This window comes from Equus caballus, chromosome 20 (assembly GCF_041296265.1).
Source record: "Equus caballus isolate H_3958 breed thoroughbred chromosome 20, TB-T2T, whole genome shotgun sequence".
NCBI lineage: Eukaryota > Metazoa > Chordata > Mammalia > Perissodactyla > Equidae > Equus > Equus caballus.
In genome coordinates, this window is record NC_091703.1 from 38,656,550 (window position 1) to 38,674,219 (window position 17,670).

A 17,670-nucleotide genomic window follows, 5' to 3' on the forward strand; every position below is an offset into this window, starting at 1 on the left:
GGCCAGGGGAGTCCCTGCTACGGGAATGCCCTCCAGCCTAATGCCACATCAGCTCCTTCTTGATGAGGGGGGGATGTCACAGGTCTGGGACTGCAGTCAGAAGATGACCCAGAAGGCCAGGACGACTTTACCAGGTTGGACAGTATGCCACATCTGGAAGTCATGAACTCCTGGGTGTAAATCTTCCTTAGAATCACAGAGTCCGTCTTTAAACTAGAAGGGATATATTTTCAACCCAGCATTTTGAAAAAACTAAAGCCTAAACAGTGACTTGCCCAATGATCGTGCCTTTTATTGTTAAAAGGTTCAATAACTGACTTCCAGGGTTGGGATCCACCTCTCTCCACAACATTCCCACCACCCGACAGGCATGCTCACCAATGACACTGCAGACACAGTTCTCCTTCGCGGCAATGTTCTGGAGCTGTCCTTTCAGAGATGCTGTGTTGTCGCTGCTCAGAGGAGCAAGACCCATGCTCTTGAGGCTTTGATGGATTTCCTGAGACACCTGTTCACTCAGGGTCAGCATAGCCTCCTCAGGCCTGGAGCAGGAAGGAGCATAAGCTGGTACCCACAGGCGGCCCTGGCACAGGCCCAGAGCCAGGGCAGCTCCACACCAGAGGTCAGGCCCCATCGGGGAGACTCCCAGCCATCCTCCCGTCCTCTCCCCAGGCCCTGGAGGCAGCACAGCCTGGTGGGTGGGTTAGTGCCTTCACCGTTATCCTTGAGACACTGACGATTCTCTATATACGATAGCATGTTCTACTTCGAAAACAAGGTAAACCAAAAAATCGAATCTGGACATGGTTTGGGTCGACCTTTGGATCCCCTCAGTATTCTTTAGCCCCGTGGTATGTGTATACACGTATATACCTTTTTAAGACTCGCTTAGACATTTCCAGGGTCATTTGTCCTCCTCTCACCAATTAGAATGAGAAGCCTGGCCTTCTGAGTCCTCTTTTCCCTTTGCCAGGATGCCCGACACACGGTGGCTTCCAGCCAGCACAGCTGACTGGCTGGCCCACTCCCGCATAGGCATCAGCCCAGACCACTGGCATCCACTCAACTAGATAATGACTCCTTTGTAGCAAACACGATAACAAATCATTTTGTAGCAAACTATCCTCCACACTACTCTTTTTGGAAGAAAGTTTTATTTTTCTTTGTCGGAAGCCTCAAGATCACTTATGGAAAGACACCAACAATCTTTGTTGATGGTTCCAAAGGGCCTTTCTATGGTTTGTGGCGGGATGTAAGCCATCATTCATTACCTGCCTGTGTCCTCATACCACACATCATCTTCTACCCTAAAAAAAATCTATGCAGCTCACCTGGAGTCAAACTCCTCTGTCAGGGCTTTGGTTACGCGTTTCAGCTTGTCCACAAACTGAGGCGAGCCAAACAGAACATTGCCAGAGAAACTACTGGCCACCAGCAAGACTGAGGCCAGGACGGTTAACCTGTGCAGCTGCGACTCCAGCTCCTGTAGCCGGGTTCTGTCCATCTGCAGGGTCTGGGGAAGCAGCGAGGAGCAGGCTGTCAGGAGAGGAGGGTCCTGACGGAAGTCCTGCATACAAATCAACAGGGCAATGCTCCCCACGTCCTACCTCAGGGAACTCTTCATTTTCAGGGTCCCAGAGAAGAAGGTTCAGGAAGCCCTGGGACAGCACCATTGTGGGGCTGAGCGGCTCTGGGCTGTCGACTGGCTCACTCGGAGAGGGGCTGGCCACGCCGGAGGAGTCGGGAGTGTCAGGGCCGGGCAGAGGCGGCGCCGTGAGGTCTGCTGCGGCTTGGGTCAGCCACTTGGTGGTGTGATCCAGGAGGCCTGTGACAGGAACAGAGTGTGCGTCTGCATCCCTGGGGCTTCAAGACTAACGCTCTTTCCAAGATACACTCCTGGCCAATAAATAAGTGCCTGGTGGGGGTGGGGGTAGGGAGGGGTTGTCCTTCTGTCTTAGATAACTGGTCCTCCTCCTTTCCTCTACCTGAGGGAGAAACTTCCTATTCCGAAAAAGAGACAGAGTACTAACACCATAAAAGTCAGACCCAAGGTCCTAGCCTCGCACTCCTGCCCTCGAGTGGTATACGTACCAGGCTGCTTGTCGAGGAGCTCCTGGAATTTCGCCCGTTCATACTGGACAGAATGCTCCTGCAGGTGGGGCTGAAGGCTCTGGATGGTGTAGTTCACCATGTCCATTTTCATCAGACCCAGAACCTGGAAGATCCCTCTGACACGGCAGAAAACAGAGTATTTATACCATGGAAGGGAATCTAGCAAGAGGGGAACCTACACAGAGTTGTTAAATCGTAGAATTAGGAGGAGCTTTAAAACTAACTTAGTCCCACCTCCTAAATTTACGGAAGACGACATGTGGCCCAGGACCCAAGGCCGGAGGGAGTGAGTGGCAGAGCTGGGAAGAGATAAGTCTCTGGGCCTTGAAGCCTCCAGGCTAGATTTCCTCCCACAGTGGTCATTCGGTTGTCTCTTAAGAAAGGTGGTCAGCGAAAGGAAACACACCACTACACTAACGATTTTCTCTGGGAAGCGGGATTACAGGTGATGCTATTTTTGATGCTATTTCTAGGCTAATCACTTCTCTTTTTTTTAACTTTCTGGGCCTCGGTTTCTATAGCCATAAAATAAGGATAACCTTCCATCCCTGTCCCCTCACACTGTGTGAACTGCGGCAAGAAAACCTGGCAGAGGGAGGTTTGAACTCCTTGGAAGAAAGGATTATGTGCTCTGAGGTGGGGTGTTGTACAGGGGCCCGATCAATCTAAGGATAACCAGAGGCCCTGCAAGGCCATCTTTGGAAAAAAAAAGCTAACAGGCCAGAGAGGAGCCAAGGGGAGTCAGTCAGGTCTTCAACAGGGAAGAGCTGGCCAAGACAGGGGCTTTTCCTGGCCGGGGGGCTGAGGGCCATTTCAGGGGACAGCAGCCACGTTCCAGACCTCAGTAAACGAACAGGATCTGTCACGCTCTCTAGTTTCTGCACCGCCTCATCCCGAATTGGGGCACACAGCAAAGTCATCGTGTTGAGGATGTACTTAGAGAGATGAGGGACATTCAGGGCCCCGTGTTCCGCTTCCTGCTTGAGGAGGTCCACGTCCAGAGCGTCTTCGATCTCACTTCTTAGGCGGTTCTGGCGTGGTAACAGCAGTGATAACAAGATCTGCTCGGGAAAGAAAGTCAGAGAAGGAAATGCGCTCTGCGTAGAGCCCCAAACTGTCTCTAATGGACAATACCTTTAGCCACAGACATCCCAGCTGGTGTCTTTCAAGGATCAAGAAGTCAGGTCTCTACTTTCCCTAGAGAAGGTTTTTTATCTTTGTTTAGGGGCCAGTGATAGTTTAAGGCTTCAGGGGATCAAGTACAACAATGGTATATCACTTTCTATGCAGAATGAAATCAAGAGATGAATAAAATCAAGGAGCGTGATAAAAAGAAATGCAAGGTACAACAAATGTAAAATACATACCACCACATGGTGATGAGGACGCTTAATTTTAAAAGGCAGTGTTGAGAATATCTTACTTCAAAGGGCAAGGAGGAAGCAGGCGAAGGAACTGTTAAGAGTCACTGGAAATAGCCTATTAACCCAAAAATATAAGTTCCCTGTGGACAGAGACTCTCTTATGCATCTCTGTGACTCTGTAACATACAGAACACAGGAGGCGTGAGGGATGGGGTTTAAGGAATATGTGTTTAACTGAATGGAACACTGAGTTGTCATAGCAAGATCCCAACTGTCTAGCTTCATCTTAAACAAATAAAAGTTGCTCCATATTATCTATTTAAATGGTAAACTGTGCCAGTTTATCAGTTTGGAGACTCTCAGTTCCAAGTCTACCGTTCAGTGCCTACTCCGTGAAAACGGAGCTAGCCCTTTAAGTGTCTTTCCTTTGCTGGCTAGCATAATGGTTGAGTTTTGCTGGTAGAGGGTGCTAGAGGAAGAGGTCTTCCTCCCTGGCTCGGGCGTGCTCCTCCTCAGCAAGCTCCTACAGCACTGCAGCTTCTCTTTGTTCAAACTACTGTTTCCTTCTCCTGATGGGACCCTGACTGACACAAAACTGGTACCATGAGTGAGGTTCAAACTCCAATGGCCGTATGTCCACTGGATGTGACAAGCAGGAAGTAGCGAGTACTTTAGATGCCTTAGAAAAACACGCACTAGAGGATGGCAGACAATCCCCACAAAGATTCAGCAGCCCGTCACCTCAGAGAAGTTGCTAGAGCTTCAGTGGTCTGGACCTTGTCACACTATCCCCCTCAAAGTGAGAGACAAGTCCCTGTATCTCCAACGCCCACCATGAGAACAGAGGCACGACGCTGTAGGCCTTTCTGGATTATTCAAGGCAACATACACCACGTTTGAATTTGCTACTGCAACACTCGTTCAGTCACTCACAAGCTGCCAATTTCAAGTGGAACCAGAGCAAGAGTAGACTCTGCAGCAAGTTCAGGCTGCTGTATACGCCGCTCTCCCATCAGGACCTCACGATCCAGCAGGTTCAATGACACCTGAAGTGCCTACAGCTAGTAAGGATGCTGTATAGAGCCTCTCGCAAGCACCGATAGGCGCATCACAGCACAGACCTCTAGGCTTCTGGAGCAGATCTATGCCTCTTCTGTAGATAACTATTTGCCTTTTGAGAAACAGTTTCTGGCTTGCTCCTGGGCCTTGGCCAGAAGACCTCACCATAGGACATTAAGTGGCCATGTGGCCTGAGCTTCCCATGAGGAACTGGGTGTTGTCTGACCTACCTAGACATAAGATTGGACATGCACCACAGCAAGCTATCACCAGGTGAAAGCGGCCCATAAGAGACCATGCATGTGCTGGTACAGGACAGACGTACAGACTAAAAGAACAGAGTCCAGAAATAAAATAAAATATGGTCAAACAATTTTTGAAAACAATGCCAAGATCATACAAAGGGAAAGGACAGTCTTAACTCAAAATGGATCACAGACTTAAACATAAGAGCTAAAATTCTGAAACTCTTAGAAGAAAATATAGGGGTAAATCCTCAAAATCTTGGATTTGGCAAGATATGACACCAAAAGCAAAAGCAACCAAAGTCCAAAATTAGGTAAATTGGACTTCATCAAAATTAAAATTTTTGTGCAAAGGGCACTATCAAGAAATTGAAGAGACTACCCACGGAATGAAATAAAATATGTGCAAATCATTTATCTGACAAGGGTCATCCAGAATACACAAAGAACTCTTACAACTTAACAAAAAGACAAACAACTCAATTTAAAAATGGGCAAACGACTTAAGTAAACATTTCTCCGTGGATGACATCAATGGGGAAGGAGCACATGAAAAAATGCTCAACATTATTAGCCATTAGAGAGATGTAAATCAAAACCGCAATGAGATTCCACTTCATACCCACTAAGATAGCTATAATTTTTTTTTTTAAAAAAGGGAAAATAAGTGTTGGTGAAAATGTGGAGAAACTGGAACCCTCGTACCTTACTAGTGGGAATGTAAAATGGTGTCACCACTGTGGAAAACAGTTTAGTGGTTTCTCAACAAATTAAACATAGAATTGCCATATGACTCAGCAATTCCACTCTCGAGTATATATCCAAAAGAATGGAAAACCAGTGTTCAAACAAAAACTTGTACATGAGTGAACATAGCAGCACTACTCACAACAGAAAAACGTGAAAAAAACACAAATGACCACCAACAGATGAATGGATAAACAAAACGTGGTATAGCCATACAATGGAATTTTATTTGGCCATAAAAAGGAATGAAATTCTGACATATGCTTAGAACATGGATGAAAACATTTTGCTACGTTATGCTAAAGTGAAATTTGTCATACACAAAACGACAGGGGCCGGCCCCGTGGCTGAGTGGTCAAGTTCGCGAGCCCCGCTTCGGCGGCCCAGGGTTTCACCGGTTCAGATCCTGGGCACAGACATCGCACCACTCATCAGGCCATGTTGAGGTGGCGTCCCACATGCTACAACTAGAAGGACCCACAGCTAAAATATACAACTATGTACTGGGGGCATTTGGGGAGAAAAAGCGAAAAAAAAAAAAGGACAAATGGGGTGAGCCTAATGGCATAGTGGTTAAGTTTGCACACACCACTTTGATGGGCAGGGGTTCACAGATTTGGGTCCTGGGCTTGGACCTAGCACTGCTCATCAAGCCACACTGTGGTGGCATCTCACATAACATAGAGGAAGACTGGCACAGATATTAGCTCAGGGCCAATCTTCCTGACAAAAATACAAAAGGATAAATATTGTATGATTCCACCTCCATGAGGTACCTAGAATAGTTAAATTCATAGAGACAGAAAGTAAAAGAGGTTACCAGGCACCGGAGGAGGAAGGGAGTGAGGAGTCATTGTCTAAGGGGTACAGTTTCTGTTTGGGAAGATGAAAACATTCTGGAAATGGATAACGGTGATGGCTGCACCACATTGTGAATATACTTAATGCCACCAAATTATCACCCTTAATAATGGTTAAAATGGTAAACATTTTGTTATGTATTTTACCACAAAAAAAAAAAATCCTAAAAAACACAAACAACTAAGCCCCTAATATGGGAACATTCCCGAGGGAGGACGAGCCAGCCGCCTGGTGGCAGACGGCTGCTCTGGACCTCTCCCATTGTGGAAGGAGCGGAGATTCATCCTCCCCGGAACGGACACCTATTCTGGAGACGGATTTGTCTTTCCTGTCTGCAATGCTTCTGTCAGCACCAACATTTGTGAACTCACAGAAAGCCTTACCCACTGTCCTGGGTCCTGGCATGCCCCATAGCACTGAATCTGATCAAGGAACCCATTTTACAGCAGAGGAAGTGCTGCAATGGCTTCGTGCCCACATACCCCTCACTGAGAATCCACCGGCCTTCAGTGAAGAGTGGGATGGTTTCTTGAGGACTCAGTTACAGCATTAGTTGAGGGACAATATCCTGAAAGGAAAGCTTCTGCCTTATAAGATGCAATATATGCTTTGAATCAAAGACCACGATATGGTACTGTTCCCCAAAGCCCAAATACATGGTCCCAGGGATCAAGGAGTGGAAGGAAGACTGGTTCTTCTTACTATTACTCCTTATAAACTACTTGCAGAATTTTTGTTTCCCATCCTGCCAACTTTAGGCTCTGCTGATTGTGGGGTAATGCTTGCATTGGTTCCAATGAACTAGAAGATGAGACTGCCACCTTGTCATTTTGGTCTCCTTATACCACTGAACCAACAGGGTGAAAAAGGAGTTACTCTACTGGCTAGAGGAACTGACCTCAGTACCAAGGAGAAACTGGGTTGCTGCTACACAATGTGAGCAAAAAGGACTGTGCTGGAACCCAGAAGATTCTCTGAGATGTCTCTTGGTACTTCCATCCCAATAATAAAGGTTAATGGAAAACCACAGCAAACAACAAAAGCAAAATGTTTGAGGACTCAGACTCTTTGGCAGCGAAGGTTTGGGTCACTCTACCAGATAAAGAACCCCAGCCAGCTGAGGCTCTGGCTGAGACAAGGGAAATAACGGAATGAAGAGTAGAAGGAAGTCATAGGTATCAACTCTAGCCTTGTGACCAATTACAGAAACAAAGGCTATAAACTTTTTCTTTGATTGTTATAGGCATGTGTTTATTTGTACATGATAACTATTTTCTTCTTCTCTCTCCTTCTTCCATTATTTTATAGATAGGTTGTTGGAAGTTAACTTTACAATTTAGCCTTTAGGTAACAGGATATTCAGTGGGATGGAACATTGAGGAGCAACGTAGACAGCAATGGACACAATAACTGTTGGGACCATAGGTCTCCTCATTTTGGGGAAAGGATGAGAACTTGTGAGACCAATAGCTGTATCTTATTAGGTAGAAATAGAGTTCTTTTCAGGAATTCAAATGTGTGTAGATGATGCATATGGAAGCTGAGCAGGCAAAGGCGTGGAACGTGACATTTACCAATTTGTCCCTCGGCTCCAAATCCATCCTTCTTTTCTCTGCTCTGAGAAAATGAAGTAAGTTCTTTAAATACTTTTCCTTTACCCTGTGGCACAATTTTAAGCTTCATCTGTAGAAGGCACATTAATTAGTTTTCTGTGCTGCACAACAAATTACCATAAATTTAGAGGCTTAAAACCGCATTTATTATCTCACAGTTTCTGTGGGTCAGGAGTCCAGGCACAATTTAACTGAGTCCTCTGTTCAGGGTCTCACAAGGCTGCAATCAAGGTCTCATGATCTCAGGGGCTGCATTCTCATGTGGAAGTGTGACTGCTGGAGAAGAAGCTGGTACCAAGCTCACTCAAACTGCTGGCAGAATTCACTTCCTCACAGCTGTATACTTGAAGGCCCCAGCTTCTCACTGGCTGCTGGGTGGATGCTGCCCTCAGGTTCTGGAGGCCACCTGCATTTCCTTGCCGTGTGGCCCTCCCCATAGGCAGTTCTCAACATACCCATCTGCTTCTCCAAGGCCAGCAGGAGAGTCTCCCTCCCCAATCTGCTAAGATGGAGTCTGACATAACGAAATGTATTCTTGGGAGTGACAGCCCATCACCTTTGCCATATTCTATGGGTTAGAGACAAGTACAGCTCTCATCCACACTCAAAGAGAGAGGATCATTGGGGTGTGGATCATTGGGGGTCACCTTAGGAGTGTCTACCACATACGAGAAGGACATTGCAAAAGACCACGGCTTTCCATCCTGATCGTAGAATGCATACTTGGCAGGCTCCTGCAGCCTGAGCGGCTTCTCCAGTGCCAGACTCCTGCAGTGCACAGTGGTCAGCAGCACGCAAAGGCCAGCAACTTCCCCTGGCACGGCTACACCCTCTCAAACGAGTCCTTGGTGTTCTATCTCAGCCATGGAGGTATGGTGGATTCTCCTTCTCTCTGATATTCTAGTGGTCTTTAGAGTTCTCTTTCCTTCTTACTAGCCCAAAGTCCTTGTTTCTCCAGTTCTACATTATAATAATTTTTATATTAAAACTTCCTTGTTGAAACTACTGTGTGATTTCCGTCTACTAACTAGACTCTGGCTGACTCACGGACCATGTTCAGTTAGGATTTGCTAGTCACTGACACTCCAGCGAGCTGGGGATGCCCAGGAATTTTACAGACACAAATGAAAAGGTGGTCACGTCACTCACCTCTTTTATTTCTTTCAGAAGTTCAAGAGCACAGCTGAAGTCTGGGGGAGTAGCTGACAGTTGCTCCTTAAGATGGTCCCAAAAGGCATTGTGCATTGTCTCCTTGACCTTGCCCTCCAGACTGTAAGAGGGATAAATGAGGTAATTACTTTTTTCATCCAAAAACTATTATAAGGTCATTTTCTCCTAAGCCCCAAAGAAACAGCATTTGATATGATAAAACACCATTACATTGACAGGGAAAAGCTAGGAACTGTGCTTGGACTGCAGCAGAGTTGAACAAGTGGGGGTTAGACCTGGATGTCAAGGGCATCAGTAAAACCTCTCTGAAGGGCTCCTCTTGGTTCCAGAGCAGCCTTCCCTCTGCAGCAGGAGGAGCCCTGAGTGGAGGCCGGGCCAAGCTGACTTAGCACTGATTTTGCATCTAGCCTAGATAATATGCGACTTAGTTCCATTTATATACACATATAGCAATGAACCAAATCATCTTCCATTTTCTTATACTAGTCCTAAAATATAGGAAAGGATTTTCCTTCTTGGATAACACCTGAATATCCACAGGTATTTCCAGACCAGCAGGTCTAAAACTGAATTCACTATTTTCCCCCTCCAAACCTTCCTCCCATATTCCCAGTCTCTCAGTGGCCCTACCATGTAGCCAGTCGGAAGCCAGAAAGATCAGTCTTTTTTTCCCCTTAAAAAAAAACAGAAGCAGCAAAGGCAATTTAATTTATAAAGGATAGTCTTTTCAACAAATGGTGCTGGAACAACTGGCCATCCACATGAAAAAAAAGGAATCTAGTCAGACCTTATACCGTCCACAAATGGATCACAGACCTAAAAGTAAAGCATGAAACTTCTAGAAGACCACATAGGAGAAAATCTCAGTGACCCTGGGTTTGGCAATGACCTTTTAGATACAACATCAAAAGCAAGGTCCATGAAAGAAAAAACTGGTAAGCTGGACTTCACTAAATTGAAAACTTCTGCTCTGTGAGAGACACTCTTAGGAGAATGAAAAGACAAGCCAGAGACTTTTTGCAAAGCACCTATCTGATAAAGGACTAGTATCCAAAATATACAAAGAACTCTTAAAACTCAACAATAAGAAAACAAACAACCCAATTTTGAAATGAGAACGATCTGGACACCTCAGCAAAGTAGATATACAGATGGAAAAGAAGCATATGAAAAGATGTTCCACCTCATTTGTCATCAGGGAATTGCAGATTAAAATAACAATGAGACACCCCTACACGCCTGTTAGAAAGGCCAAAATCCAGAACACTGACAACACCAAATGCTGGTGAGGCTGTGGAGCAGCAGGAACTTGCACTCATTGCTCGTGGGAATGCAAAATGGTCCAGCCACTCTGGAAGACAGCTTGGCATTTCTTACAAAACCAAACACGCCCTTGCCATACAATTCAGCAGTTGTCCTCTTTGGTAGTTACTCAAATGAGTTGAAAACTTATGTCCACACAAAAACCTGTACACAGAGGTTTATAGCAGTCTCTTTACGAATGATGATCAAATGAATTTCCACAAGAACGAAATTAGACCCTAACTCACACAATATACAAAAATTAAATCAAAATGGACCAACAACCTCAATATAAGTACAAAAACCATAAAATTCTGTCTCTAATCATAAGTGATGTCGAATGTCTTCTTGCATGCTTATTTTATGTGTGTACCTTCACTGGTGAGGTGTCTGTTCAGATCTTTACCCGTTTTTTATTGGGATGTTTAAGCCCCCAAAAGACATGGAGGAGTCTTAAATGAATACTGTTACGTGAAAGAAGTCAATCTGAAAAGGCTACATTTGTATGCTGTATGACGGCATACATACTGTATGATTCCACCTATAGAACATTCTGGAAACTTATGGGGACAGTAAAAAGATCAGTGGTTGCCAAAGGTTTGGGGAGGAGGGAGAGAAGCACAAAGAGGTAGAGTACAGGGGATTCTGAGGGCAGTGAAATCACTCTGTGTGATACAGTAATGGCGAATACATATTATACATTTTTCAAAACCCATAGGATATACAACACAAAAAGTGAACCCCAATATAAACTATGGACTTGAGCTAATAACAATGTATTAATACTGGATCATCAATGGTAACAAAAGCCCCACACTAACACAAGATGTAAATAATAGGGAAATTGTGTACGGGGAAAGAGAGGGCATATGGGAACTCCCTGTACTTTCCACTTGTTTTCCTGTAAAACTAAGACTACTCTTAAAAAATTGTCTATTAATTTTTAAAAAAAGAAATTACAGTAATAAATTTTCCTTTGAATGTTTATTTAAATGATGCCTCTGACCTATAGAGCTGGACCAGTAAGAAGAAAAAGAACGATTTGGAAATTCTCAGGCTGTACCTAATCATTGCCAAACAGCTACTGGTTTTCTTGAATTAAACACGCCCCCTTAAAAAAAGATACAGTAGTAATGCACGCTCCTTCTAAAACAAAAAAACAAGCAATACAAAGATGAATAAGAAAGTCCCAGTTCCTCTCCCAATACAGCAATCTCAGTCATCAGAGGGACCCAGCTATAACCTGTCTAATGGTCCAGCGTGTACTGGAACTGTTCTTAACTCTTTTCTCCTCATCCTATTTATCCAATCCTTCTCCAAGTTCCATAAATTTCGCTTCTTAAATGTCTCTGGAACCCATCCCTTCCTACCATCATCTCTTACCCGGACTACTGCAATAGTCCATTTACTGGTCCCCCTGCCTTCAGTCTTGTCCCTTTTTAATCTGTTCTCCACCAATTCATTCTAAAATCAATAACTTTTCTAAAATGCAATTCTGATCATGATGTCATGCTCATGTAAAGTCCTTTAGGAGCTTCTTATCTCATATAAGCAGCATAAATGGCTTCTGTGACCCTTCCTGATATCGTTCTGCCTCCCTTTCTGATTCGTCTCCTCCTGCCTCATAACACTTTGTGCTCAACCACACCAAGCTACTTGTAAAGAACATGCCATATTCTACCACTACTCTGTGCCTCTGACATGTCGTTTCCTCTGCTGGGAGCATTCGTTCCCACCTAGACCACCTGGAAAGCACCTATTCACCCTCTAAGATTCAACTCAAGTCTTTGTAGGCAGAATCCTTCCCCCGCAGACAAATCTCTGATCCTCCTCAGGCAGCTGAACACTCTCAGTAAACACTATACACACAGCTGCGTGAACTTATCAGTCATTTTCTGTTATTCAATGGTCTCCCTGCCAAAAGCTTTTTGACAGCAAAGACAGTGCCTTGTTTGTCTATAGCTATATCTATCCCCAGCACTCAGCATTTTGCGACCGTATAATAGGCACTCAATAAATGCCTGATGAATGACTGCCCAAACATGGAATTTCCCTTAGAAACCTAGAATTGTAATTAACACCATCCTATGAGCCCAAAGCAAAGCCAATTACCTAGAATGAGCAACCTCAAACTCTATTTCAACTTTTTTCCTGATATAAATTTTGCCTCACGTGAAAACCCAGCTCTGGATGGGTTTCTACTTCTCTTCTCCCTCTTTCGTCTCCTCTACCTGCTCCCCAACTTTCTCCCTACCACCCCTTGAGTAGATCTTTACCCTCCCAGTTTCATTTTTTCTCCTCTTCCGCCAGCAACAAACATACAAGCAGTGGGAGAGGTGCTCGGAGATCTGGGTTTTGGTGAAAACCTGTTCCCAGAGGAGCTGCGCTTGGCGCGGACCCGACGGCACCAGGCAAGGACAAACCAGAGCATGAAGACCAAGGGAGCAACTCGTGACAGAGGATGGCACGTTAGTAACAGCCTCCCTGAAGATGCCAAATAACAAAAGCATTTGAGGAAGCCAACTAATCACAAGCTGCCATTATTTATCTATTGGTGGGAAATTAGAACTGTTTTAAAACGTATAAATCTGACACTCAGTGTACCCACTTAACTGCCAAAAACCCAGCAGAGCCATTCAATTCACACTTACGAAAGATTCTCATTTATTTATTGCAATGTCAATATAACTAAGAAGAATCAAAATACAGCTTGATGGGGCTGGGGAAGCATTATTTATCAACAAGGTTCTGATCCTCATTCATAAATTAAGCTGATTTATGGAGCCAGGTCAAAAAGAGTTTAAAAATACCACTATTAGAAAATTAATTTTTTTATCTGTGCCTGTTTAATCTGTGATCATTTAAAAGAGTAAATGACAGCTACTATGTGGTAGGCAGCTGACAAGATGACCCCAAAGATCTATGATTCCCAGTTTGCACACCCTGGGGTAATGCCATCTCCTGGACTGTGGGCTGGGTTTCTAGTGAAAAGAATGTAGTACAGGTGATTGGCTGTCACTTCTGAGATTAGGTAACAGAAAGACTGTGGTTTCCATCTGGGGCACCTCTCTCACACTCTTATTCTGTCACCCTGAGTGAGGGAAGCAGGCCGCCATGTTGTGAGCTGCCCTATGTGGAGAGGTCCATGTGGCAAAGAACTGAGGGAGGCTCTGGCCAACAGTCAGCAGACTGACTGCAACCTCATCAGAGACCTTGAGCCAGAAGCACACAGATAAACCATGCCCATAGTTAAATCACACCCACAGATAAACCATGCCCATAGATGAACCACGCCCATAGATAAATCATGCTCATATTTCTGACCCACAGAAACTGTGAGATAATGAACATTGTTTTAGCTGCGAAGTTTTGAAGTAATTTGTTATGCAGCAATAGCTGGCTACTACAGGCTACTTCCTCCACACCTGTCAGAAAAGATCTGAGTCCACCCTAATTAATTATACTTTGTTATCAACTTGAGTCCCAAAGTGAACATTCCAACAGTAATTGTTCTGGTTTATTCACTGGTTAAATAACATTTGCTTCTTGAGCCTCTGATACTAATAATTATAACTTATTACTCTTCTGTTTAAGTTGTGGAGACCTCTTAAGGCTTATATTCACGACCGTATTTCTTTCCATTGTATTGAGAAACAATTGACTAATTGCATTATTAAATAGAAATGCTTCAAATCTGGTCCGAAGCCATTAGTGCTCCATACCTATGCCGGGATGAATAAGATGGGAAATGAGAAGAGCCTGTACCTGCTTGGAGGGAAAACCTCTTTCACATGGAAATCGTGACCCATTCCAGTCTCGCTGCTCAGCTTGGAAACATCGATAACTGTATCTGTCAGACCTGTGACAGAAAGAACTTATGGTGTACATCTGAAACTAATGTAATATCTCAATTACACCTCAAAAAAAAACTTATGGTGGACAACAGTGAACCCACACAAGTCTGAATTTCTAGTTTATTCAGGGATTCACTCTACTGAGTAAGCCTCAAATTTAGATTCATCAAACTGATCTTACGCAAACATTCTGCCATTCTAGTCATTTACGTTTTCTGAACTCTAGGACCCGTGACAGCACCTCTCGGAGTGGTCCAGCATGGGGGTAAGGGAGGACTAAGAAGCTATTTTATACAAAAAACAGAAAGTAAAACTGATTTAAAACCTTTCTCTTAAAAAGCAAGATAATTAAAAAAAAAAAAAAAAGCAAGATAATTAGGGCTGGCCCCGTGGCCGAGTGGTTAAGTTCGCGCGCTCCGCTGCAGGCGGCCCAGTGTTTCGTCGGTTCGAATCCTGGGCGCAGACATGGCACTGCTCATCAAGCCATGCTGAGGCAGCGTCCCACATGCCACAACTAGAAGGACCCACAACTAAGAATGTACAACTATATACCGGGGGGCTTTGGGGAGAAAAAGGAAAAAATACAATCTTTAAAAAAAAAGCAAGATAAAGCAGCAAAGAAACAATAATTTGTGATTTGCAAAAATAAACATTTATCTAAGGGTATTATGATTCTACTCTCCTCTTCCTGCCTCTGAGCAAAGTTAAATTCTCCATACAGATGGTACTGACTGGTGCCAGCATCATTTGGTCTTCTAAAGCAACGGTTCCCAGATTTTAGGATTTCACACACTAATAAATTTCCCAAAAAGATCTTGAGCAACTGACAACAATTTGCCAACATTTTGTTTTGCCAAGTACGGACAGCAAAACAAACAAGTAAAAAGTCCACTCTACTGCAAACAAAACCATCATTTCATAAAAGAAGGATAATGCAACCTGCAAAAGAGCAGAAAGGGAATACTGTCAGAATAAAGAGTCATCCTGTAAAGTGAATCAATTTAGCTTTAGGAAAAACTCACCACAATACCTTTATTTCATTTCGCTCAATACTGCTAAGAATTTTGTCACAAACCAGCACTAGCATCTGGGAACCACTGTTCTAAGTCCTCAGTACAGACCTGGCTGACAGCCTTCTCAAATGATAAGCATATATAGCAGTTAAAGTGATTACTTGGTATATAAAACAAAGTCGCACACAATAAATTCGATTTTCTCTCTCTTTTTCAGTGAAGCTTCATAATTTGTTCACAGAAAAATATTCGGCTCCAAGATGTGGAGGGGATACAAAGGAACTAACATTGGCCACGAGCTGATAACTGTTGACGCTGAACGACGAGTAAACGGGGGTTCGCTATACTAATCTCTCTACTTTTGTAAATGCAGTTTTCCATAAGTAAAAAGACTTAAAAACGTAAAAAGGAAAAATAAAGTTATTGTAGAGAAGAGGTTACCCTGGAGAATGCCTTTGTTCTTAGAAGACATGTGATGACATTTTTAGAGGTCGTCATGACTCTAACTTACTTTGAGTAAGGAAGAAAAAAATACGTGTATATATACAGAAAGAGGGAAAGAGCAATGTGGCAGAACGTTAACAAGGTGGGCATTCACTGCATTTTTTTTTTTTTGACTTCTCAACAAATTTGAAATATTTCAAAATAAAAAGTTACGGGGAAAACGTAATGGTAGAATTTACCAAAAAGTCACCGAGTCCCCACTTAGGTAAACAAAGGTGAAATGAACCGTAAGTGGATCGCTGAAGTTCCCTTTATTTTTGCGGCTTCTCTGAAGTCTCCAGTTCCAGCCAAAAAGGCAAAACGCAGTTAAATATGTAAACAGACTCACCACTCATTCACTGATGCGAAATGAGAGCTAAGAGAAAATATTCAAAGGGACACTGAGCTCTAGCAGCACTCAAGGACAGAGGGAAACAGTCTACACAAACACCTTCCGCCTGCAACAAAGCAAAGTTCACAGCCTGCTCCGACAAGACTGTGCCGCTGCGCACAAGCACCATGACACTAGGCAAGAGGAATCACAGGAAACATGCAACTAAAGGAGATTTTAAAAATCCAGAACCCAAGGACAAAGAAACTTTCAAGATAATATAGTAAGTAACTTAACCAAGTCGATCTAATATATAAAATTTCAAATTTACTTTTTAAAAGAGGAACTTGATTATTCATTTTACAGAGTTGTTTTACATACGGATTCATTTAAATAGCCACCTCAAGAATTTAAATTGTATTTACAAAAAATTGACGTTCACCCCACAGCAGGTTCACGTCTCCCAAGTATCCAACTTGCGGCTTCGCAGCCATTCTGTTAGCCAGCAGCGACCCCACGTGGCTACCAGAGAAACAAACGTAATTCACCTTCGTAAGCAGGACCTTGAACTAATTTTTTCCCATTGCAAGCTTCAAGACTTTAACTCAGGTGTGTTGCCATGTGGCTAGGTCTTCAGATTGAAAACTGGTTAAATTCTCTGAAGATCATCATCAGAGAAATGCAGGACGAGTCCCAGTGGCATCAGACCAACCGAAGTGAGGAACAGACCTTGCGCCCCAATAGGAACATGAAAGAACATCCACTACAGTCTAGAGCCGAGGACTCTGAGCCCCGGGCAGCATTACTTCTTGAAGTCAACGAAGCACCGAGAAAATGCAATTCCCGTCTGAGATCATTTGGGTTCCTTAAAATCTACCCCAGGCGTCTGCTATTTCCACCTACAAATTCAAAATACGAGAATAACAAAGATGGCTTTGAACTGACTCAGCCTCAGATCCTGTCAGAACCAAGTAAGGACACTCGGGTCACCTCTTGCTCCAGGACCAAAAAGACCTCCCGGTCAGTGGGGGCCTAGAGATCGGGCGGGAGGAGGTAAGGAGAGGGGCAGACCGCAAGAGGAGGGGAGTGGGGAGAGAGAGCTGCGGGCCCTTCACGTGGCGCTGGAGCCCGCGGCAGCCGGCTGACCTGACCAGCTAAGCACCCCCGAGGGCGACGGGGCCAGCGGGGCTGGACCTACGGGGAGGGTGGTCCTCGGGGCCGCTCTTGTCTCCCTGGGTCGGTACCGACGTTTCGGGCTCACAGGCCCCGCTCTCGGCGTCGCCAGGGTCCTGCAGGGGCACCTTCTCCTCGACGTCCGGCATGTTGCTGATGGAATCTGGGTTGGGGAGAAGGGGCGCGCTGTTGGCATCGGTCGCGGGGCCCTCCACCCGCTAAGGGGGGTCTGAGGCCCGGCCCGTCGCGTCCGACGTGGACAAACCAAAAGAAGAGGGTGGGCAGTTTCAGGGTCTCCCAGGGGACAGCCAGGGGCAAAGGAGCCTAGAGGGCACGGGGTGGG

The 17,670-nt window shown here is 44.6% G+C and overlaps 1 protein-coding gene and 1 long non-coding RNA gene across 15 annotated transcripts in view; one reads left to right on the plus strand and one right to left on the minus strand.

Moving 5' to 3' along the window:
- The window catches only part of TCP11 (t-complex 11), a 132,842-nt gene that overhangs the window by 2,186 nt on the left and 112,986 nt on the right, over nt 1–17,670 (minus strand). For 5 of the 14 annotated variants that reach the window (XM_023624795.2, XM_070245449.1, XM_023624790.2 and 2 more), the window contains 8 exons: nt 17,353–17,490; nt 14,239–14,332; nt 9,151–9,271; nt 2,953–3,173; nt 2,092–2,228; nt 1,608–1,825; nt 1,332–1,513; nt 379–542 (listed from right to left, as the gene is read on the minus strand). In XM_023624795.2, the coding sequence (XP_023480563.2) occupies nt 379–542; nt 1,332–1,513; nt 1,608–1,825; nt 2,092–2,228; nt 2,953–3,173; nt 9,151–9,271; nt 14,239–14,332; nt 17,353–17,476 (1,261 nt within the window). In that variant the 5' untranslated portion in view covers nt 17,477–17,490. The remainder of the gene's footprint in view (nt 1–378; nt 543–1,331; nt 1,514–1,607; nt 1,826–2,091; nt 2,229–2,952; nt 3,174–9,150; nt 9,272–14,238; nt 14,333–17,352; nt 17,491–17,670) is intronic. The other 9 variants (XM_070245455.1, XM_070245456.1, XM_070245453.1 and 6 more) reach the window with 3 other exon arrangements.
- Nucleotides 5,167–15,780, plus strand: LOC138919642 (uncharacterized). Its single transcript, XR_011430019.1, has 2 exons — nt 5,167–9,291; nt 15,558–15,780. It is a non-coding gene; the product is annotated as an uncharacterized lncRNA (long non-coding RNA).